General features: G+C 40.7%; 1 protein-coding gene across 1 annotated transcript; it reads right to left on the bottom strand.

The window, feature by feature from the left end:
- SNRNP40 (small nuclear ribonucleoprotein U5 subunit 40) lies at positions 118 to 24,847 on the bottom strand. Its single transcript, XM_005676735.3, has 10 exons — positions 24,610 to 24,847; positions 21,602 to 21,731; positions 19,923 to 20,016; positions 18,234 to 18,399; positions 17,069 to 17,191; positions 8,660 to 8,780; positions 6,360 to 6,442; positions 5,221 to 5,282; positions 1,161 to 1,264; positions 118 to 629 (listed from the first exon to the last, which is right to left on the bottom strand). The coding sequence occupies exons 1-10, from the start codon at positions 24,751 to 24,753 to the stop codon at positions 580 to 582; spliced, it is 1,077 nt and encodes a 358-aa protein (XP_005676792.2). The 5' UTR covers positions 24,754 to 24,847; the 3' UTR covers positions 118 to 579.

The following is a 24,894-nucleotide window of genomic DNA, read 5'->3' on the forward strand; positions in this document are numbered from 1 at the left end:
TTCAACTTCTCGGAAGTTTAAGTGGATTGTATGTATCCCCTGGTCACACCATGCTCTCAGATTTACAGTGATCAAGCTTCAGAGAAAAGACAGCAAAAATTCAATCCACATGGCTCCTGTAAAAAGGCATCTAGTTGGCTTTTAATACAAAATGAGTCAGAGAAACAAAGAAAGAAAATATACAAGTTATTGAACTAAAAAAACAAACAAACAAAAACCCCCGACAAATACATTTCAGTCACATTCCCTGTCTTCAGCCTAGATTAGGAAACAGGAAACGATGAACCAACCAATGTCTGTCCTTTTGAAGAAACCTTACTTAAAAAAAAAAAAGAGGAAAAAAATAGAACAATCTCTAAAATCGGGCAGGTGGTTTTAAGAGGCCACTGGAAGCGTGCCTTAGTCATCCTGGTGAACTGGGACACTGGTGGTTTGGAACATGGCTACCTCCTCCTCATTTCTTGCTACTAACAATCTTCATCTGAAGGGAGGATGCTGGCTTGGACATCATTTGGTGCCACTTATGCTGTTTGAGGTCTCAGGGTCAAGCAGTCTTCTGGAGTCTTCCATTCCATATCTTCACTGAATCTCCCCCATATACAGTCTCTTGTCACTGGACGCTGAGAGAACTGAGGTGAAGAGAACAGAGAAGATAACTGGAAGTAATGAAGGCTCAAGGAGACTTGGTGTTTAAGGACTCTTATGTCAAGAGGCAATTTTGGTATAAAAGAGCAACTGGATTTAGCTTACATTCCCTTCCTCCTAATCACCATTCACAGGAAACTATAGCTTGGCTTTTCAATCTGAATTCTTTCAAAATCATGAGGGTGGACCGTGCTATAGGAAATATATTATCAGGGTCTAAATCTTGATTTTCCTTGCCAGTCAAGCCTTAAGAAAAAGATCTGAGTCATTCTAGAAGAGAAGAATCAATGTCTATGCTAGTCATTTTGTAAATGTGCTTCTGCTTGTTATTCATAGCCCTGGAAAAAGTTATATTTTCTCAGAAATTCAAGTCCCATTATTTAGCTTAGCTAGCCAATAAAAGGTAAGTTAAGTTCCGGTTTATATCTGAACATTAAGAAACATCATTCTTTTATCCAATTATATCACTGGATCATAGACCTGAAGCAAGTAAACTCCAGTCAGGACAGACTTACTGATGGGTTCATCGGGATGGAAAGCCACTTCATTGATGGAGCCAGCGTGGCCCGGTAGTTTATACAAAATCCTCCTGCTTGTGGTATCCCAGACGTAGACAAACCTGCAAATATCATGAAGAGTAAGGCTAAGCCATCCTGGAACTGAAGCTAAGGAAGAAGTATGGCTTTTTAAGGGAAGTGGAAGCAACCTTTTATTTAGTCACTCCATACTTATTGAACTGTGCTCTGATGTTTAGAAACTAGGAATATAGATTACAAATAAGGCATGGATCCTGCCCATGAGTAACTGAGTGGAGAAACAGGAATAGTTAAATTATTGGTATTTTCCAATACAAGCTTCTGAAGTAGGAAAGATCACAGAGAAGACAGACAAATGGTTCTTCCTACAGCTCCCACACAGAAATCTTTAAAGACTTCCCTGGTGGTCCAGTGGTTAAGAATCCACTGTCCAATGCCGGGACCATGGGCTCAATTCCTGGTCAGGCAACTAAGATCCCATATGCTGCTGCTACTGAGCCTGCGTGCCACCACTAGAAAGAAGCCCACATGCGACAGTGAAAGATCCGGAGGGCCGCAACTAAGACCTGTTGCGGCCATAAATAAGTAAATATTTTTAATAAAAAAGAGCACCCAATATAATTAGGGTGTAGTTAATTTCATATGTACCCAGGAATGTCTTAAACCCAAATATACACTCGATCCAGATCTTGCACTGAATTCATGGGCAGAAAAATACTGAATTCTAGCATGGGAAGGGGCCAATAGATATTAACTAGTCTAAACTTATTCTACAGAAAAGAAAACTAAGGTACAGTGACTTCTCCAAGGTTACACAGTTCACCAGTGGCTCAGTGGAAGAATTAAAATTATTAATATATATTCCAGTATTCTCCTTTCTCTTACTACCTTCAAATGCCTTGCATCCCTTGCCACTTCTTACTCCCTCTACCCCTGCCAAAATAAGTTTCTTTGACCTTCAGCCTTATTTGGGTCATTTTAAGCTGAAAGTAAAATAAACAGATGTTATCTTCACATGACCATGCAAAGAAAATATGCTGGTACATTTAAAAGGATGATGATTTTCAAACAGGTTATACCAATTATTCACATATTTGTTTTGTTCAATTAACACCTAAAAGGGTATACTCATCAGTACATGATTATAAAATGCCTAGTTCTGAACATTACATTTTTAGTTTAAAATGAAGGGAAAAAAAAAAAGAACTTCTTAATTACAGTGTAGCTCACAAGGTTTAGGCTCCATAGGAACTAAATAAAAACTCCATGCAAAGTGGAAGAGAGGGAACCCTGTCTGTCTACAGACTCCTTGGCTCTAATGCTCAGGTTTTTCCTAGTGTCTTGTCACACACAGTAACTGTCCTCATTAATCCAGCTAAGGCTAGGTGGCATAGTGAAAAAGTATGTTAAGCTCTGGGTTCAAGTCTCAATTCAACTATTTAATAGCTAAGTAGCCTTTAGACATTTATCTAACTTCTCTGAGGGCCTCTTTTCTTAGACATATGATGGAGTAATGATGGAGACAATGCTGATATCACCGCTTGGTTGAGAGAAATAACGAAATAATGTATGCAAAGTACCCAGTACACAGAATTAATGATAGCTATTGTTATGATGAATAAATTGTTATCAAAACACAATCACATGAAATCAATACGCTGAATAAATCACTCACAGCAGAGACTGACCAGTGATCTCATCATGGTCCTTGATAGGAACTCTTGAAAGGTTTAAAATCTGAACAGGAGGAGCTAGGTGAATTCCAAGTAGCGAGGAGAAATTTGCCAAATTCAGGCCAAGCTGAAAAGCAGTTTTCTGAGAAGGATACATTATCCAGGCATATAAAAGCCAGCAGAAGCCCAGATCTCCAAGGGTTTACTTTAAGGCCTCACTTTCCATGGCTGCCAATTAGATGCTAAAATTAGAGGGGCCTTATCCTCTCCTTATTCTGGGATGGCAACATTCGGCAGGAATCAGGCTCCTTATGTAACAGAGCGCTTGTTGACTTGAGGCTAATTGGTGAGGTGGCCTGTGAAATGTGGCCAACCCTCAGCAGGTAGACAGACAGGCTTTTCCCTAGACCAGAGCCATGCTTCCACATGCAAGGTTTAAAGGAACGGTGGGGAGGGAAAGAGGGAAGAGAGGACACCAAAAGCTAGAAAGAGCCAGTGTCAGAAACAAACTGCTCAGAATAGCTAGGTAGATATCATTTAAAAGCTTAATCACACAGGAAAGATACATCTCTGCTGAAAATCATGTACAAATACACAGAATGGTTCTTACTCTGTCAGAATGTAAGACATCTGAGCCGTGGACCTGTTTTTCAAGGTCTTCTTTAGAAACCTGGCAACTGAAAATCCTTTAGATCCTCTCTTCAAGGTAACCTGCTAAACCACCAGGACTCAAACCAGCAATGTGGCACAGTTTTACCTGGGTCCTTTCCCCTGCCATAAAATACTCAAATATTCACCCATTTTCCCCTGGCGTTAAACATGCCAAGGGGAAAAAATGGATTCTGGAATCTTCTATTCAGAATTGTTCACAGGTCAGAAGGGTGTGGGACAAATCAAAGTGAGGCTTCTTTACGGTTGTGCTAGAGCCCCAAGTAGGAGAAAACTCCAGAATATGCTGAAAGCCCAAGCTATCCTGGGAAAGGCTTACTGCTTATAAGATGATGCCTGTTTTCATTGAGTAGCAGGAAAATCTCTAAGTTGGGGTTAAGCAGAAGAGGGCTAACAACGTTTCCCACCAGAGTCTGCCATCCGAGTGCCTCATCATTCTTTTTTTAAGTAAAATAGTTATTTATCTGGCTGCGCCAGGTCTCAGTTGTGACATGAGGGATCTTTAGTTGTGGCATGTGGGGTCCAGTTCCCCGACCAGGGATCGAACCCCGGCCTCCTGCTTTGGGAGCAGAGTCTTAGTCACTGGGCCTCCAGGTAAGTCCCCAGGGCCTTGTCATTATTTACCATCCCACACTGTGGCCCAAAAGCCTGGGGCACTTGAATATCCCTATTCAACATGATTCCCTCCCAAATAAGGTCACCGTAGGCATACCAAATAAAATAGCATCTCACTGAAGAATTCTCTACCTTCTCTGTTTCTCATTCATCATTTAATTCCTCAGGCAGTTTAAACTGATTCAGCTCAGGGTTAGAAAATATCTAGCCTGCATTCTGCCACACCCTCACCAAGCAATCTTGACACTTTTCTCACTGAACTCAGATCCAGCTCTGAATCATCCTCAACACAGTCGGCTATTACTAATAGCTGAGCTGATATGCAGGACAAAATCTGACCATCTTTGAGCTAGGAATTCATTCATGCAATATTGTTTAGACTAGGTCAAGCACTTCCCTGGATTCAGAGATGAGTAAGATTCATTCCCTGATCTCTAGGAGCAAATAATTTAGTAGGGGTTGCCCCACCATATTTGTCTTACTGTAAGATGCAATGACTGCTAATAAAGGTTAGGTGTATATAATGTGATTACAACCCAGACAAAGAGCAATTAGTAATGCCCAACAGGTAAGGGAGAGAGAGAGAGGGCCAGGTAAGTTTGTAGATACAATATAGGTAGATTACTAGGAAAATATAGGAGTCTGGATAATGGAGGAGGCAGAAGGGATGTAAGAACAGGAGAAGTTCCATGTGAGTGAAGCACTGTGGTGACTGATGGTGGGGGAGGAGTACGTAATAATACAACATGTCTGTGAATGAACTAAAGCATGGCAGAAGGATCTCATGAAGAGAACTGGAGCCAGATTAGGAGTCTGAATTTTATTTCACTGGCAAAGGCAATCTAACAAACAAAAAAAAACTGTATACCTTCCAGGTTTAAAATGTATCCAAAGAGGGTAGAAACGATGTATTTGTCCACGTGATCTTTAAACCCTTCAGACTGCACTACGTACAGCTTCATCTCTGAGTACAGCTATGACTCAATGTTTGCTCTGGCTTGGTACCGGCACTTAATGTATTAAACATGAGAAGATACCTGCATAGTTACATCATTCTTTACCTCATGTCCAGTAATCCTTACCTGTCAGCTGAGCCAGCTGCTATCTTGCTTCCATCAGGTGACCAAGAACATCTCAGAAGATTCTATAATGATGAACAGGTAGGAATCCAATGAATACAATAATGTACCAAATGTATGTACCCCTCTCTATTAGATTATAGCATCACTAAGAGATTTTAAATTCTTAAGTACAGTTTTTTGTTTTCTGGTTTTTTTGGGCTGTGCTGCATGGCCTGCAGGATCTTAGTTCCTTGACCAGGGAATGGACCTGTGCTCCCCTCAGTGGAAGTGCGGAGTCTTAACCACTGGACTGCTAGAGAAATCCTCCTTTGAGCAGAGTTTTAAGTATTCTCTGCAACATATAATCAACAATTGTCTTATATTCTGTGGCCCAAGACAGCCTATTTTGATATATTTCAAACCCAAACTGCTTAATTTACAGTAAATTAACAGTGGACCTGGCTGTAAAATTTTGTTCTGCCTACTAATGGGGGCTTCTTTTGCTCATTTATCTGGATGCTAATTAAATTTTTTGTTTATCTTGAAGGAAAATAAAATCAATTCTAACAAAAGATAAAATTTGATTTATCTTTAAATAAAATTCTTTGATTTTGAAATCAAATAAAAGATTCAGTGAAACTGAAACTTAATGGGTTCTCAAAAGGAAAACATTAGTCTATATTAACAAAATGTCTGGAGGAAAAGCTGCTTTGAAGAGCTCATCTGAGAGTTTAGGAAAAATTTGTCTCTCAGAGCTTGGCCTGTGGTTCTTACTGAGGGAAGGGATGTATCTGAGGACTCTAATAGCTGGTCACTGGGAGGGTGAGGGAGGTCATCTGGGTAGCAGCCATGGGAGTCCAAGTCCCATATGGAACACTGACCTGTGAGAGTCAAAGTTCCCAAAGAATAAGAAGACAGAAGCATCTTGTTGAAGTGGGAAATCCTAAATTTGAGAAGGACTCCATCACTGTATGCCTATGTGATTGCCTCCTTGCCTATGCTGCTGTCAGTTTATTTCTGGCAAGAGCAGTTTTGATGGACAAAAGTGTTACCAGAATGCTGCTCCTTCTAAGTAGAGCTATTAATCTCTATATCCTTAGCATCATCATAAATGTTTCTTTGAATCAAACAGTAAAATTCCTCTGCCATGCAGAACTCACCTTTTCAAAGTTGTGCACATTTCCTTGAAATATCTTCACACACCGCTCTTTGGGAGCAAATGGCCGGACATCCCAGACCCGCACTGCAAATTCAAACAAACAAAACAAAACAGTTATCAAACAGTGGCCTCCTGAGAACCCAGCTGAAATCAGTATCATGTCAATGACAGATGCTATTTCCTGGGTGGAGAAAGACCAACGTGGTACAATGCTACTTGATAAGCCTTTTTTCTTTTACTAATGGGAATGAAATGCATCCAAGTTTCATTCATAGGGACTAAAGACACAGAGGAAAACTGAGAAGGTAGGAAGGGAAAATGTCAAACACACTGCTGGGTATTTGCAACAGAAAGTAGTTGAGTGTGATACTGATTTCAACAAAACATTTTGCAAATGATGCCTCTGCCAATCCTGAGTCACATCTAGCAAAGTTTCAACATGACAATCTAAATACCACTGACTACTGTGACAATCAGTCTATAAAAATCAAACTTGGGACTAAGCTTTTCCAATTATGCTCACAAGAAAATCTGACAGTTTAACTGTAAACAAGGCCAATATAGAAAAAGTGAACTTTGAATCCAGTTCTAGCTCTGCTATATATATACGGGTGAAATATCAGGAAAACAGTGAGATTCTCTGTGCTTTGGGTGTCTTTGTAAAATGAGAATGCCACTTGCTCTTTTTAAAAAAAATATTTTAAAGGTCAAATAAGATGATACATGAAAAGGCTTTAAGATTGGCAGTGATAAATAATAAAAAGAATTTGTAATTTTTATTATATACCTATAAGAAATTCTTATTCTTACTTTAAAAACCATTTAGGGAATCTCACCCTCCTTTTAGTGACTTCCCTGGTGGCTCAGACGGTAAAGCGTCTGCCTATAATGAGGGAGACCCAGGTTCAATCCTTGAGTTGGGAAGATCCCCCGGAGAAGGAAATGATATACCCACTCCAGTATTCTTGCCTGGAAAATCCCATGGACGGAGGAGCTTGGTAGGCTACAGTCCATGGGGTCACAAAGAGCGGACACGACTGAGTGACTTCACTTTTTTTCTTTTTTTTAATCTTTCCTTTTAACAAACAATGCTAGAATTAGACAATCAAAAATCTACTGAAATAGGATATAAATACCCACAGTAAGCAGTGGCCACAGCCATTGTTAACTAAAGCTAACTGTACAGTGAAATTTGAGTGATATCATTTTACTGGAGTATGGGAAAAAAGCCAACAATCCTTGCAGTCAAACAGGCATAAAAAGGTGAAACTACACATGGAAGTTTGCTATTCAGCTGAGAATACAGCCAGAAGGCAAGGATGTTCATTCATTCAGCAAGTACTTATTGAGCACTCCTTGAGTGCTAGGCTTCCCTGACAGCTCAGTTGGAAAAGAATCTGCCTGCAAAGCAGGAGATCCTGGTTTGATTCCTGGGTTGGGAAGATCCCCTGCAGAAAGGATAGGCTACCCACTCCAGTTCTTGGGCTTCCCTTGTGGCTCAGCTGGTAAAGAATTTGCCTGCAGTGTGGGAGACCTGGGTTCAATCCCGGGGTTGGGAGGATTCCTTGGAGAAGGGAAAGGCTACCCACTCAAGCATTCTCGCCTAGAGAATTCCATGGACCATGGCCTGTACAGTCCACAGGGTTGCAGAGTTGGATACAACTGAGCGACTTTCACTTCACTTTGAGGGTTAGGCACAATTTTCATTACAAAATGTTAGTGAAAACATTTTAGTATACCAGAGGGGCATTTCCAAACTCTTCCAATATTAAGCATTTAATCCAAGATGTCATCTTCCTTTTGTGCTATGGAAAACATATCTTCCCACCCAACAACTCAAAAACAAGTGAAGAAAGAACAAATATCTTAGTGTAAATCCAGAATATTGAGGTGTTTTAATGAGGACCTCTTGTCACATCAATGGTTTTGGAGTAGGGAGGGAAAATAGACTGGCAGAAAGAATACAACTGAGATATCAATAGGTCTGTTGATCATCTGAGCTTGGTACTGTCTACATTATCAGTATAGAAACTGATGCCCAGAAAGAACAAATGCTATGTGTAGAGATGTTCAGGGATTAGATGGAAGATTTGGGACTATCATCCTGGCTTCTTGACCATCTCTTCTAAAGCTTTTTCTATTACAATCTTTTTTCCTAATTGCCTTGGTGGATACCTGCAAGCCATCCTGGGCTCTTTCCTTGGACTCTCTTTTACCCCAGCACATATTTCCAGCACCTAATGCCCATTTTATTTAGGTTCTACAGCGACTGACATGGACAGCTTTCCTTTCCAAAGTTACCTGTATTGTCCATTGCATTGGACAAGAGGTAAGAGCCTTCAGAACTTAAACTCAGGCCAGTCACTGAATCTGCATGACCTCTCATCGTGTAGGTCAGCTTATTTTGGCGCAGGTCCCAGACCTACAAAACAAAACAAGGTGACACTCCCAGAAATCAAATTGTGAACAGCAAAGAAACAGTTATTAAAGAGTCAACTGCCTGGGAAAATTGGTATCCCTTCTTAATCTGCCTCTGGGCCAAGTACTCCTTTACCACAAAATCAAAGAAGGAAAAACTCCTGTCTTTCTAAAAACAGAGTTAAAGTTACTAAGTTTGCCTAGAAAAATATAAACTAATGACTGCCAAATATTAAGTTTAACAAAAAATAAGAGGATTTAAAGAGGCTATTTTTAATTCATAACAAAATGTATTAGGAATTGAAAAAACAAAGTAGCTTTTAAAACACAATCTATGAGTCTCTGCAACTAGTAACAAACTATTACAAACAACTATATAAAAACAGTTAAATGACTTCATTTGAAAACGGCATTTTGATTGCATGTAAAATGTACAAAACACATATTTGCATATTAGCAAAAACAGAGGTTTAAAAATGTTCATTTAATGTCATAATACATATACACACACATACATCTGATGGAAAAGCATATTTATTAAAAGAAAAATAAATTGTAAGTTCATGGTTTTCTGGTTAGGAAAGGTAAGGGATACAGTTCAGCTGAAAATAACCTAATGTCAAACAGAAAAAAATAAATGGTTTCATACACACACTGTAACACAACGAGCGCTTATGTTAGTGTTTGAAGACCAGAGTGGAATGAGTGAGGATTTAGGGCCAGACTGAATCTGTCACTGCAACTTAAAAAGTTATGTATTATATTATTGGGCCACTAACCCTTCTGAGCCTGTTTCTGGTCTGTAAGATGGGGATAACATTTACTTCTTAGGGCTTCTGTGAGGATTACAGATGGAATACTGGTACACATCAGGCCCTCTAATTGGTTGCTATTATTAAGCAAATCCTAAAAACACTCTGAAGATCGAATGCAAAAATGTTTATAAATAAACTATTATTAAGCAAATAAGAAAAATATGAAACAGTTATTTATAATTACATAAAAGAAATACATTAAAGGCAATAGAAATGGTCTGGAATGTCATATAGAAAAAGAACAGCAGTTCTGTTAAGGTCACTGTTGTTATACAAAATTTCATCCAAATTTGATTTAACATGGCCACAGTTTTTCTAACTTAAACAAATTTTCCGCTGTCCCTTTAAGCAAGGCACCTTCCTCATCTAGAAATGAGTTTGTCAAAGCAATACATACGGCAGACAACTCCACTTTCCCCATCAATAACTCATTCATGTGTGGAATCCAACACACTTCATACACAATCATTTTTGTGTCAGGATGTTTGCTGCCTCAATAATCAGGAAAGCTTGAAGTGGCTGACATTTTTTGTTCAAGCCATTGTTCCTTCTCTTCAGAGAAGGCATTGTTGAAACCTTTAGCTCTTTAGGAGAATAAATTCATCATCCTTCGCAGCACTTGGGAGCTATTTCCAGACTTTCCACTTTGGGGCCTGCACACATTGTTTTGTATACCCAAAATGTATCTGGGATTTGCCAGAGGAAGAGTGAGTAGGGCAGTAATTTCAGCAAAATATTTTGCAGATGTCCTAATCAGCTGTTCAGTGATTGTGGCAGGCACTGTTGGAGATAAAAGAAATGTTCTGTTCTCAAGGAGCTAAACAAGTGATAAGAGGCCTGCACAAGGGGCAATAGCCAAGAGGGCAGAGGGATTAATGTTGCCATGGTACATGGATGGAAGTGAGAAAGGGAAGGTTTCACAAAGAATAAAGCACTTGACCAGGGCATGGAAAAAGAATTTACTGATTTATTGCCATCCCACACAGTTTGTGGGATCTTAGTTCCCCGATCAAGGACTGAACCCAGGTCCTTGGCAGTGAGAGCACGGAATCCTAACCAGTGGACTGCCAGGGAATTCCCAAGAAGTACTTCTTTATTTAGACAAAGTAGAAGGTTATTTCCAGGCAAAGATGATGCATGAAAGCAGAGGGACATGAAAAAATTGCTGGGTTATAGGGAAATGGGCACAGAGGAAGCAGACAATGCCTGAGTGATGGGCAGGCAAAGGGCAGCTCATGAAAGGTTTTGAATGACTGGCTTGGATTTTACTTCCCTCACTGGGGAGCCACAGAAGGGTAGAGTAGTGGAATGAGTTGATCAGATTCTACAAAGAGCCTTCTGGCCCAAATAATTGGAAAGGATGAGAACACAGATGGGACTACATTAAAAAAAAATAAATCACCAACTGACCTCCCATTCTGACTAGAGCTCAAGATTACAAGAAATGCCAACCAGATCTTCAAGCCACCAAGTAGAAGCACATTTTCTTCTTTTATTCATTTCCCTCTGACTCCACAATCCTATACCTAGGAAGAAAATCTCAAGAGCTCAACAGGAACTGTGTGTTTGTTTACAAATATAATCAGAATTTGCTCACTCCAGATTTTATGAGGGGCTTCCATTCTCTATTTGTTCCTCCTGTCCCAGAACAGGCAGTGCTCTCTGAGAGACAGAAGCAAACAAAAACCAGGCTCTTCAGGAGTGCTTCCTAACGTAGTAAGGCAGTGCACGATTTGTCAAGCAAGCCCAAGACTGGTAAGCCCCTGTCTGCTTAAAGGATACTTGTTAATTGAGCAGAAGCAATATGAGTTGTAAGACTACTGGCCCTCTGGAGAGTCCTGGCTCTACCACAGACTATTTGATCTTGGCCAAATCACTTAACTTTTTAGGGCTTTGCTTTAGTCACCTGTACAATAAGAGAGATAATGAGATGTCTAAAGTTCCTTTCAGGTTTGATATTTCCTGAGTCTATTTCTGATGGAAAAGGACCCTCCCTTTTGGATTTTTAAAAGAAACTTATGAGGGCCTGAGTACTATTAAGAGTCTTTCTGGGTCCAAGAACAGTTACTCATCCCTAAGCATGTCAGAACAGGATGATGTTAAATAGGGAGAAGACTGAAATTCTATGGATGGTTTCACATTTCTCTAGCATACCCCTTCGTTATACAGGAGCAAAATAAAATAACTAAAGCAATCTAATTTCAAATAGCATCTTTATTAACTGCTATTATCAAAAAATAATCTGGCAACTGAATCTAAAACATGAACTATCCTTATATTTGCTAACACACTGATTTTCATCTAGAAATCTATTCTAAGCAATTAATTAAATATGGAAAGCTTTACACGCAGATATATTGGATATACTGCATACAGCAGCATAATTTGTGATAGTGATACATATGAAAAGCCTGTGCAGCAATGAAAATCCAGGACAGCCAAAAATACTAAATAAATTGCCTGCCCATGCCGGGGACACAGGATGGATCCCTGGTCCAGGAAGATTCCATACACCATAGAGAAATTCTGCCTTTGGGCCACAACACCTGAAGCCCATGCGCTTTAGAGCCTGTGCTCCACAGCCAGAGAAGCCACCGCAGTGAGAAACCTGGGCACCACCACAAAGAGTAGCCCTGTTCGCCACAATTAGAGAAAACCTGAGCACAGCAACGAAGACCCAGGGCAGCTGGAAAAAAATAAAAGGTATGTCTGAGCTGATACTTAAAGACAACACTAAGCCAGTCAAGGCAATATCCAATGTCAGGGATTCTAGGCAAAGGACCAGCCATATCTATGTGTATATATATATATCCCGTATGTGTGGAATCTAAACTATGCCACAAATAACCTTATTTACAAATCAGACTCACAGACATAGAAAACAAACTCATAGTTACCAAAGAAGAGAGGGAATGGGGGAGGTATAAATTAGGGGTTTGGGATTAGCAGATATAAACTACTATATGCTTCCTTGGTAGTTCAGCTGGTAAAGACTCCACCTTTAATCCAGGAGACCCTGATTTGATTCCTGGGTCGGGAAGATTCCTGGAAGAAGGGCATGGCAACCCACTAGGCTATCCACTCCAGTACTCTTGGGCTTTCCTGGTGGCTCAGTTGGTAAAGAATCCACCTGCAATGCGCGAGACCTGGGTTTGAACCCTGAGTTGGGAAGATCCCCTGGAGGAGGGCATGGCAACCCACAGGCTTCCCTAGTGGTTCAGATGTAAAGAATCTGCAATGTGGGAGACTCTGGTTCAATTCTGGGTCGGAAAGATCCCCTGGAGAGGAAATAGAAACCCACTTCAATATTCCTGCCTAGAGAACTCCATGGACAGAGGAGCCTGTTGGGCTACAGTCGATGGGGTTGCAGCAAGCTGGACATGACAGAGTGACTAACAGACACATTATATAGAAAACAGATAAACAATGAGGTCTTACTGTATGGCACAGAGAACTATATTCAGTATCTTGTAATATAACATAATGGGAAAGATTATGAGAAAGAATATATATGTATAACTGAACACTCTATTTTATATCAGAAACTAGCACAACATTGTAAATCAACTATACTTCAGCTAAAAAAAAAAAAAAGCCTACAAGGCTATGATGAGGAGTCATTAAGTGCTGTACTCATAGGACTCTATTTATGTATTTCTCATATTTGAGATAAATTTGGACTTCACAACAAAACTGGTATATATCAACAAAGACTGAGATTAGCTATGTGAGGAAAAAACTGATCCAAGAGAAGGTACATATATGTATCTGAGAAGACATGGAAAACCTTCAAAACCTAAAAAGAAACTCAGTCCCTTCAGAACTAAAGTACAACTGAATATATTTATTTATGAAAGTTAAAAGTGCTAGTCACTCAGTTGTGTTCGACTCTTTGTGACCCAATGGACTGTAGCCTGCCAGGCTCCTCTGTCCATGGAATTCTTGTCCAGCCAAGAATACTGGAGTGGGTAGCCATTCCCTTCTCCAGGGGACCTTCTTGACCCAGGGACTGAAACCAGATCTCCTGCATTGCAGGCAGATTCTTTACTGTTTGAGTCATGGACGCATACTTGTTTATAGAAGGTCCCAAAACAGTTTTGACAAAGAGCCCAGAATAAGCCACACTGTTTAAGAAGGACTTACTAGCACAAGATTATTATTCTTAGGCTTGTCTATCCCCACAGTTATGAAAAGATCAAATTCTCATAGTTTAAAAAGTCAGTCTCAGACGGTCATACGTTATATGATTCTATTCATATGATATTCTGGAATAGAAACTATAGGACAAGGAAGAGATCAATGGTTTGTAGGGATTAGGAATGAGTACAGGGTTTGATGCAGGAGAGTACTATAAAGTTTTTTGGGGTGACGGTCCTGTCTGTGGTAGTTACATGAATCTACATAAGCATAAGAATACTGGAGCAGGTTATCATTTCCTACTCGAGGAAATCTTCCCGACCCAGGGACTGAATCTGGGTCTCTTGAGTCTGCTGCACTGGCAGGAGGATTCTTTCCCACTATGCCACCTGGGAAGCCCAGGGGAAAGGCTGCCCTGACTGGGAACTGAACCCCGGTTACAATAGGGAGTGCATCAAATCCTAACCACTAGACTACTGGGGAGCATCTAATTTCACAGTATGTACATTTTTATAATAATAACTTAAAAGTATGAAAATTACCATGGCTACATAACACTAGTCCACCTCCATGTGTATTAGAAGCTGTAATGATTCTAATAATAGTGGGTTCCCAAATTTCACTCAGGGAAATAATGCATTTGCTATTAAGGTGATCTACTTAAGCACCCACGTTCTGACTATAGTCTCCAAAGAGTTATAGGGTGGAAAAGGGATGAGAAGTTGAATTTTGGAAATGGTGAAGTTTTAGGTACTCCAAATGGGGATGCTGAGTAGCTGGCTGTATATATGGGTCTGGATCTGAAGATCTGGGTTGAGAACATCGAGTTATCTGCATAGAAATGACAATTACAGTCACAGAATTAGATGGGAATTGCCCAGGGAAAGGTATATAATAAGAAAACTGAGGAAAGAACCTTGGGAAATAACGACATTTAAAAAATGCATAGACAGAATAGCTTGCAGAGGTATCTGATGGCTATGCCTGATGAAAAGGGTAGGAAAGTATATTGTCAGAGCAAGTTTAAAAAAAAAAAAGACTAAAAGGATCTACTAGATTTAGTAACAGGGAGATCATTGGTGACCTTGAAGAGAACAGCGTCAATAAAACAATGGAGGCAGAGCCAGACTGATGAGCAGTGGTCAGGAGACATGGAATTGATAAATGAAAGGGAGATAAGGCATTAAAGACAGTGAGTGTAGAAAATATTCAGGGGATTTCTCACACGCTTACTCCTTGGAAGAAAAGTTATGACCAACCTAGATAGCATATTCAAAAGCAGAGACATTACTTTGCCGACTAAGGTCCGTCTAGTCAAGTCTATGGTTTTTCCTGTGGTCAGGTATGGATGTGAGAGTTGGACTGTGAAGAAAGTTGAGCGCCAAAGAATTGATGCTTTTGAACTGTGGTATTGAAGAAGACTCTTGAGAGTCCCTTGGACTGCAAGGAGATCCAACCAGTCCATTCTGAAGGAGATCAACCCTGGGATTTCTTTGGAAGGAATGATGCTAAAGCTGAAACTCCAGTACTTTGGCCACCTCATGTGAAGAGTTGACTCATTGGAAAAAACTCTGATGCTGGGAGGGATTGGGGGCAGGAGGAGAAGGGGACTACCAAGGATGAGATGGCTGGATGGCATCACGGACTCGATGGACGTGAGTCTGAGTGAACTCTGGGAGATGGTGATGAACAGGGAGGCCTGGTGTGCTGCGATTCATGGGGTCGCAAAGAGTTGGACACGACTGAGCAACTAAATTGAACTGAACTGAATAAGAGCAAGACTCTGGGCCCAAACTCTCGGTTTTGAATCATTGGTAAAATGGCATTGTGTGTGTGCTCAGTTGCTCAGTCCTATCCGACTACTTGCGACCCTGGGAAGCCCATTAACAGCACTTATTTCATAGGTCCATTGTGAGGCTTAAAAGAATTATAATGTAAAGCTCTAAGAACAACAGGTGGCACAGTGGTAAGCAATTCGACTGCTGATGTAGGAGATGCAAGAGATGCGTGTTTGATCTCTACATCAGGAAGATCCCCTGGAGTAGGAAATGGCAACCCACTCCAGCATTCTTGCCTGGAAAATTCCAAGGACGAGGAGCCTGGCAGGGTTCGAAAAAGAGTTGGACACGACTTACGGACAAACACGCACAGCATGTATTGAGAACAATGCCTGACACACTTAAGTGTTAGAGGATGATGATAACAGTGTTATGATCATAACCACTATCACCATCTTTAAAGAGGCTTGGCTGTAAAGGGGAACACTGACAGGGCAATAACAAGACAATGTGGAACTGAAGGCAGACTCTTTCCCCTACCAAGAGAAGACCTGAGCATGGTGAAATGCTAATAAGAAGCAATACAGTTGGTTAAAAGGATAGGATTTGGGAAAACTGACAGCATGAGGTCCCAGAGACAGGAAAGAAAGGTTGAAATCTTTCCATGTAAGGGACTCCCTGTAGATAAAAGGACATTCCATTCATAGTAACAGCAAAGGAGGCAAGGAGAGATGGGACTACAGTACAATTTCTAGGTAGAAACAACATAAGAAGTTGAGTATTAACCCAATAATTACTACTCTTATGATAAAGCATAAGGTAAGTAAAAGTCTTTGAAATACCTAAGCAAGCCAATAAGTAAAAGCAGAGACAAACTGAGTCGCCCCCCCGTCCCCGGACACATTTCATACTTACTGGCACCTGCCATGTCCAGAAACTCTGCTAGGTGCTCTACTGCATTCGGCTCATTAATGCCCAAGACAACTCTACACGATAGATATTGTTAACCCCTACTACACACATAAAACAGAAGGCGAAAGAAGTTAAAGAACTAGTGTGAAGCCACAAAAAATTAGAGAATAGAACTGAGATTAGACTCCAAGGCAATTACTTGAAAGCTTGAGCTGTATAAAACTATTAAGATGTCTATTGCTTCTTTTCATCAACATCACTACCTTCTCACATTCTTAGCTATGGATCCCCCAAAACTTCTTTTGTATAGTTTAAAAAACAAAGACACACGGAGAGATTACGGTACAGAATCATAAACTGATTTACTGCTATCTCAGTGAAGGCAATGGAGGTTACACTCTTCATTTTTCAGAGTTCCCACACAGGGACTTCTCACTTCATATAAATTGCCTGGTCCCTGATGGACAGGGACCATATAAGTTGTAATGCAACCCTGACACAGAAGTCAATAAAGACAAGACAGAAAGAAAACACGTTCTAATTTATCTTTCACGTAGGTGGTATAAAGTGCAAAGTTAAGAAGTTGGAAAGACCTACTTCTGTAAATGGAGACAGGTGAAAAGTAAATAGAACATAAACATCTAAAATACCTTGATATCATTGTCTATTCCACCAGAAATAATCTGATCACTTGTATCATTGAAAGTCACAGCTAAAACTTGGTAGGTGTTCTGAAATGTCTGGATGGCCGCTTTCTTGCGGATATCCCAAAGCTGAAAAAGAGGACAAGAAAGTCTATAATAACGACACTCTAAGAAACAACTGCACAGAAACACCCATAAATCTAAGGACTGTGGAAGTGAAAACATCTGTAAAGGGACCCTGTTCAGAAATTTGTCTGATTATCCCATCAACATGGTGAGAACTGACTATAATTTTGCCAACGTATCTGAATGCTGGTAGAATAAATCACTTCGGTTGTATTTCCAGACTTCTTTGTTAAAAGTTTGAATACATGTGGTTAATTAAATGCCCTTAGAGTGGACATCTTCACCATGTTTACTAGTTCATTTGCTCTGCACAAAGGATATTAGACCAGTGTTTTGAAATTGTAGATTTTAATTCATTATTCAGCTACAACTTACATTTAAAAATATATATATACACACATATGGAGAGGAGGTTACATCAATGAAAACGGCACAGTACTGAGTGCCCAAAGATTGTCCCTCTAGAAAAGCAGAAGACTGGCAAAACTCTGTCAGAATCAATTGCACCAGAACTCTAGAAACTAAAGTTTACAGCAACTAGGTAAATACTGAGGATAAAAACCAGCTGCGTCCTAGTAAGAGGGCTTTCTGGTGCTTTAACTTACCCTGGCTCCATCCTCACTCAGCAACAGCTTTGAAAACAACATGTAATGACCTTTTTGTACACTGACTGAAATTTCAAAACATCCTTGTAAGACATGTATATTACTGTCACTAAAGACTGAGAAACTGAAGATGAGAAAAGTGAACCTAAAGTCACATAATTCAGTAAACACTAAGTAAAGAATCTAATTATTCTTGGATGGTGGTCTACTTTATTCCAAGTGACATCTGTTCCACATGGTTGTAACAGTCTGCAGAGTCATAAAAAAAGAAACAAACCTCAACTGCTTATTATCTGAAGTGTATTTTAAAGAGTGTCTGTTTTGGGAAATGTTTGATGAAACAAAGTTGTGGAGAGAAGGGTATAGCATAGGTGGGAAGACAAGGTAAGTGTAACATTTTGTCACCTCAGAAACCCTCAACAGAGACAGACAACACCCACCTTAACTGTACCGTCGTCACTGCCAGTGCAAACAAGCTGGGGGCCCCTCCTGGCTGGGTAACAGGAATTCACAAAGGAAGTATGCCCCTTCAGTCTTTTAACCCTCTCGCCTGTTTCACTATCCCACACCGCCACAGTTTTATCTGTGGATGCTGAGAAGAGCATACTAGAAAGCAAGAGGAAGAAAAAAAAAAAAGTGAAGACAAGGAATAGCAATCTATCTTCCTTACTTGTCAAAATGCACCCAAGTCTTCAAGATCACTAACATGCTGTGCTCTGACAGTTTGGCACCTGCTTTGGAAATGTCTCACCCAATGTACCCAAATCCTAATAGCAGTCTAGACCCAATTATAAGGCCTACTCTAATAAATGTAAAAAAAATTTTCCCTTTGTCAGTCCCCATGACATACTGTACATCTAATACGGCAGTCTTCTCAATCTTTCCCTCCTTTGTGATATACTACACTTCACACATCTTTCCACTTGAAAATGTATAATCACTCCCTGCTGCAGAAGTAAGACAGATAGTAGCAATTCCTGGCTCAGTAAATCTAACTCTTTCTCTAAAAATCAAAGCTTTTATTTTGCCTCTGAGAATGACTTCTAAGTTATGATTGATTTTATACTGATTTCTTCACTCAAACAAGAAAACTACACAGAAGGCTATGTACCTAGTTATTCAAGGAACCCTAAAATTTTTAGAGGTAAGAGCTGTAAGACAATAAATGTTACTGAAATACTGAATGGGATTAACTAACTTTGTAGAATTACATTTTCGTATAACGCATGGTTACTATAAAGTTATTCAATTGTTAAAATATTTATAATAAATGTCATAATAAACGGATAATGACAGTTGAATAATGTTAAGGGTAAAAACAACAGACAAGGTTGTATTGTATAAGAGCTCTTTTTTTTTTGACTGTGTGGCTTACAGGACCTTAGTTCCCCAACCAGGATTGCACCTGGGCCATGGCAGCGAAAGCGCTGAGTCCTAAACACTGGACTGCCAGGGAACTTACACAAGCAGTTCTAACACATACATAAAAATCAAACTGTTTTGATTAGGAAAAAATCTTGAGAAAAATATACCATAATATTAACAGTGATTATCTTTGGAATGGTAAAAATGTGGTGTATTTTGTCATTTTCCTGCCCCCCCTTTTTTTTTAGTTTTCTTGAAACAGATTGTTTCATTACTTTTATAATAAAAAGTAATTAATTTCTACAGAAGGAAATTACATTTTATGTCTTAAAAAAGAAAAAGTTTGCTGGCTGTTGAAATGTTAGATAGATATTATAAATACATACATGGAACAATGGGCTTCCCTGGTGGCTCAGACAGTAAAGAATCCATCTACAATGCGGGAGACCTGGGTTCGATCTCTGGGTTGGGAAGATCCCCTAGAGAAGGGAACAGCTACCCATTCCAGTATTCTGGCTTGGAGAATTCCATGAACTGTACAGACCACGTGGTCGCACAGAATCAGATGTGACTGAATGACTTTCATATGGAACAATAAACACCTTACTTGGGGTGACAGTGATAGGATGATAAAGTGGTTGTTCAAAATGCAGTAATTTTTGATAGCACAATCTCCTAAGAGAAAACTCAGGGATGCAATATGAAAGGATGCCAAGAAGAATTAATATAAGAAGCAGCTGTCATCCACGATGCAAAATACTCACCTGCCGTCTGTGTTATAATGAAGTTCCATCACTGCTCCACTGTGTCCCTTCAATGTAGCATAGTTATCACAGTCACCATAGACATTCCACAACACTGTTAGGGAGACAGGGGTTCTGTGAACATTACTAGGCAAAATAAAACTATTACTGGCCATGGAAAGGGTACTTGAGAATTCACTAGAACAACAGTTCTGAAATTACACTCCTTTGAAACACCATTAATTCTATCAGCAACATCAATCTTCTTTACATTAGAACAAAAATAATGCAGCATTTTCACATTTCATAAGATAAAAACATTTTAGATAATGGATATAATTTTTTAAATCCTAATTTTTCTTCCATACTTTTAAAAAGTTGGCACTCACAGCTAGTTGTCTCCTATGAGTAGAAGCAGACTGCAAAATGATGGTACTTATGGGAAACTTTGGAAGCTGCAACTGACTTGAAGGTCACATGGCAATGACTTTATACTACGTTTACTTGGTGTACGTGTACTAAATACCTATTCCAAGTGCTGGGGTAAAATAAGGTAAATGAATAGAGACAGCTCCAATTTTTAGGGGGCTTGGTCCAACACAGAGTGAAGTTTGATAAGTATTATTAAGGAACACTATATACATAGTAAGTTACTTAAGAGTTATTTTCCTGCTGATAAACCTGCTTCTAGTTTGTTTGATGAAATTAAATATATCAGTAGTTAAAGTATGTTCAGCCAAGATACCTAAGCCTTCCAGAGACTTGGCCACCAGTAAGTTTAAGGAACACAGAACTAGAAACTGAAATCAAAACAGACATCATTCACCCTGAGGCACAGTTAAAAGAACGGAGTCAAAGGACCCATTTCATTTCACAATGCGGCAAATGCTGCCAGAGGAAGAAGTGTCAGATGCTTGTTACCTTCTCTTTTGCTTTTTCTCATGACTTCTTCAATATGATTTCTACTTATTTTCCCCAAATGGGTGTTCCTGACTAGAAGCTGAGAATCTGGTAGCAGATCCAAATAAGAGACAAGTACATTATCCAAGTGAGTTGCCATGTTAGGATTTCCTCCTTCCTTCCTGAATGCTAAGATTCTGAGGCTATGGATCAAGTGAAGCGAAGTGAAGTCGCTCAGTTGTGTCTGACTCTTTGTGACCCCATGGCCTGTAGCCTACCAGGCTTCTCTGTCCATGGGATTTTCCAGGCAAGAATACTGGAGTGGGTTGCCATTTCCTTCTCCAGGAGATCTTCCTGACCCAGGGATTGAACCCGGGTCTCCTGCACTGTAGGCAGACGCTTTACTGTCTGAGCCACCAGGCCTAGCATGGATCAAGAGAGACTCATATCTTTGGGGAAAAACCTCTCTCTCCTCCTTACTCTCATTAGCCTTAAAGTGTAGATCTTAAAGTTTACGTTTGCTAAATCGGCTCAAGATTTGCCTCCGCGAAGAGGAAATTCCCAAACTAGAGCAACTCACTTTCCAGCAGGTGATATAACTCCTACTGTATTTACCACATGGACCCTAAGTTCTACATCCAAAATCATTCATTATTTTCATGACTCTGTTTTAGCATATTAGCCACACAGTTTGTTATGTGACCAATTTAGACTGATACCTTTTATAGCACTGAAAGTTTTAAAAAATAATCAGTATTTGGCAGACAGCAATTACTCCAGATTCAAAAATTATGCCTTACATATCAATCGGTCAAATCCTGCAGATGCTAAGGTGGATCCATTGGGGTGAAATTTGCAGCAATAAACTTCCCCTTCATGTCCTGAGAGAAGCATGATTGGGGCTTGAAGGGAGGAACATCTTGGAGGACCCTGAACAAATGAGAGAAGTATAGTGTAGTCATTACATACAAAGGAGACCGAAAAGTTGGGGAACCGGGAGTACAGGGCAAAGACGATGGAAACGATGGAGTGTATTTCTCTTGATTTAGAGAACAGCAACTCTTCTCATATAACTTATGCCTCCAATTTGATACTCTGTTGCTGAAGTTTCCAATGTATGTTACACTAACTCTCTTTCTTCACTTGCTCTCCCACTGCCAGATTTTAATTGCTCAAACATGTTAAACTTACTTCTGCCTCAGGATCTTTTGTTGTCCCCGACTGGAAGCCTCTTCCCTGAGATCTTTCTGTGTGTGGTTCCTTTCCAGTGCTTTCTCTCCAGAAAGTTGTTCCTGGAACACTCAAGCCCAAGCAGCACCCTACCTCTCTTTTGCATTTGGTCAACACTACTTTTTTCCCTCAAAGAACTTATCACTATCTGAAATTACGTTTCTTATGTATTTGTTTAGTTAGTCTCCCCTGCTCTGCCATGAGAAAGGCTCTGTAGTGCAGGAACCTTACCAGTGTAACATGACACTGTTTCCCAGTCTCTAGTTCGTTTAATGAATGAATGATTGAACGAATGTTTCCAACAACCCTGCAGGGTACAGGTTATTGAAGAAAGTAGTTTTGATTATGGTCTTGGACCAGTTGCAGTCGCGGGCAATTCAAAGAAACCCAGGCTGATATTCTTGCCAGACAGAAGCACACTATTAACAATCTGCAAATCTCCTTAGTTTCCAGCTTACTCATTTACTCAGGAAATACTGTGTCAGGTACCGTCCCAGGCACTTAGGAAACAGTACTGAACAAAATAAAAAATGAAGCTTGTGTTCTAGTGGGAAGGACAGAAAAGAGGGAGGGTGAGCAGAAACAAGTAAAACATATAGACAGTGGCATGTGTTATGGAGAAAAACAGAGCAGCAATGTAGATGAGCACAAGGTATGGCAATTTAAAATGGGCTGGTCAGGAAAGTGGAAAAGTGTTATCTGAGCAGAGATTGGGAAGAGCTGAGTATATAAACCATGTGGACACTTGGAAGAAGAGTATTTCAGCAGAGAGCACAGCAAATGCAAAGACTTTGTAGCAGGAGCATGGAAGCCACTGTGACTGGAGAAAGGTGAGCAATGGAAAATTGGTAGATCAGAGAGATCAAGTGAAAGAGGGCAAAAGATTGCCAAGATTTCAGTTTTACTCTGACTGACGTGAAAAACATGGGAAGTTTTCAGCAGGGGGTAATATGATCTTATGTTTAGAAGGATTCCTCTGGCTACTGGTTTGGGAATAGACTGAGCATCCATAAACAGAAACAGGAATTCCATTAGGATCCTACAGCAATAGTGCCAGATGAGACAAATGAAGTGAAAGTGAAGTCGCAAAAAAAAATAAATAAATAAAAAAGGAAAGTGAAGTCGCTCAGTCGTGTCCGACTCTGCGACCCCCTGGACTGTAGCCTACCAGGCTTCTCTGTCCATGGGATTCTCCAGGCAAGAATACTGGAGTGGGTTACCATTTCCTTCTCTAGGGGATCTTCCCGACCCAGGGATCAAACCCAAGTCTCCCACATGGCAGGCAGATGCTTTAACCTCTGAGCCAACAGGGAAGCCCTAATGGCTTAAACCAGGAGCTAGTGATGGAAGTGGTAGAAAGTGTTAGTCACTCACTCAGTCATGTCCAACTCTTTGTGACCCCATCAACTGTAGCCCGCCAGGCTCCACTGTCCATGAGATTTCCCAGGCAAGAAAAAAGGAGTGGGTTGCCATTTCCTTCTCCAGGGTATCTTCCCAACCCAGGGACTGAACCTGGGTCTCCCCCATTGCAGACAGACTCTTTACTGTCTGAGCCACCAAAGAAGCTGGAAGGTGGAAGAAGCGGTAGTGAGTCTGGATATAGTTTGAGGGTGGTGTCAACATTTGCTAACCAGCTAGTTGAGGAGTTGTGGGGGGCGGGAAGACATATATTTTGTCAGCTGAGCCTAACAGGATAGAAGCAGAGGTGTGATCACTACCTCAGTTTTACAGGAAATGTAGTTAAGAGCATGGATTCTGAGTTTAAAAGCTGTTCCTGGCGGTTTAGTCACTAAGTCATGTCTGATTCTTGCGACCTCACTGACTGTAGCCTACCAGCCTCCTCTGTCCATGGGATTCTCCAGGCAAGAATACTGGAGTGGGTTGCCATTTCCTTCTCCACGGATCTTCTGACCCAGGAATCAAACCCAGGTCTCCTGCATTGCAGGGAGACTCTACCAGCTGAGCTATGAGGGAAGTCCTATCACTTACTATATAACTTTGTTTTCCCGTCTACAAATTAGGATAATAATATTTCCTAACTCTTGGGAAGTTACCGAGATTAATGCAGTTTTCATTTACACAGCACAAGGGCTCAACGGATGGTAACTATTCTTTGGTTATTACTAATACCAGTGCAGAGAAACAATGGGAAAAGCAAGTTTCCCAAGTCCCCAAAACGAGCCAGAGGCATTCATTTCCCCCCTTTCCTCATTCATTCATTCATTCATCCATCCAATCTTCCAAGTTTTCTGAAATTTATCGTTTATTCTACACTGGATCCCCGGAACATTTAAGAAGTCAAAACCCTGGTCTCGGTTTTTAGCTCAAGATCCTCAATTCTTAATTCTAACACCTCCTCACAGGGCGGTCAAGACGCTGAAAACGCGCGTCAAATGGAGAAACGCAGGGAGAATCGCCGGGTGTACGCCGCTTTTACCGTGTTTTTCCGCTTTAACTCCTAGGAGAGAGAGTCCCGCTCCGGCCGGGAGTGCGGGTTAAGGGCCGCGCAGGATCACCAGGTGCTGAGGAGAGAGGAAGATGAGCTGAGGGCCGAAGGCCGCCTGCTCCTTATACTCACCGCTTGCAGCAAAGCTCCCGGCGCCGCCTGCTGCTGCCCAGCTCCAGGGCCCGACCCTGCCGCTCCCAACAGTAATTCATGTCGCTGCCGCTTGACTGGGACCAGTGGCAACTCTGGGCCCTTACGCTTCTGCTGTTCTATCATGGCGGCAGCCGCTCTCCTCAGGCCGCCACTGACCGCGCCGACCCCCTCAGGTACCTCACGATTGGCTCGGACTTAGTCTTTCCCGTAGAACTTCCGGCCGATAGAACCCAATCGACTTCCAATATACCTCTCAGCACCGCC

This window comes from Capra hircus, chromosome 2, assembly GCF_001704415.2.
Source record: "Capra hircus breed San Clemente chromosome 2, ASM170441v1, whole genome shotgun sequence".
In the NCBI taxonomy this organism is placed as follows: Eukaryota; Metazoa; Chordata; class Mammalia; order Artiodactyla; family Bovidae; genus Capra; species Capra hircus.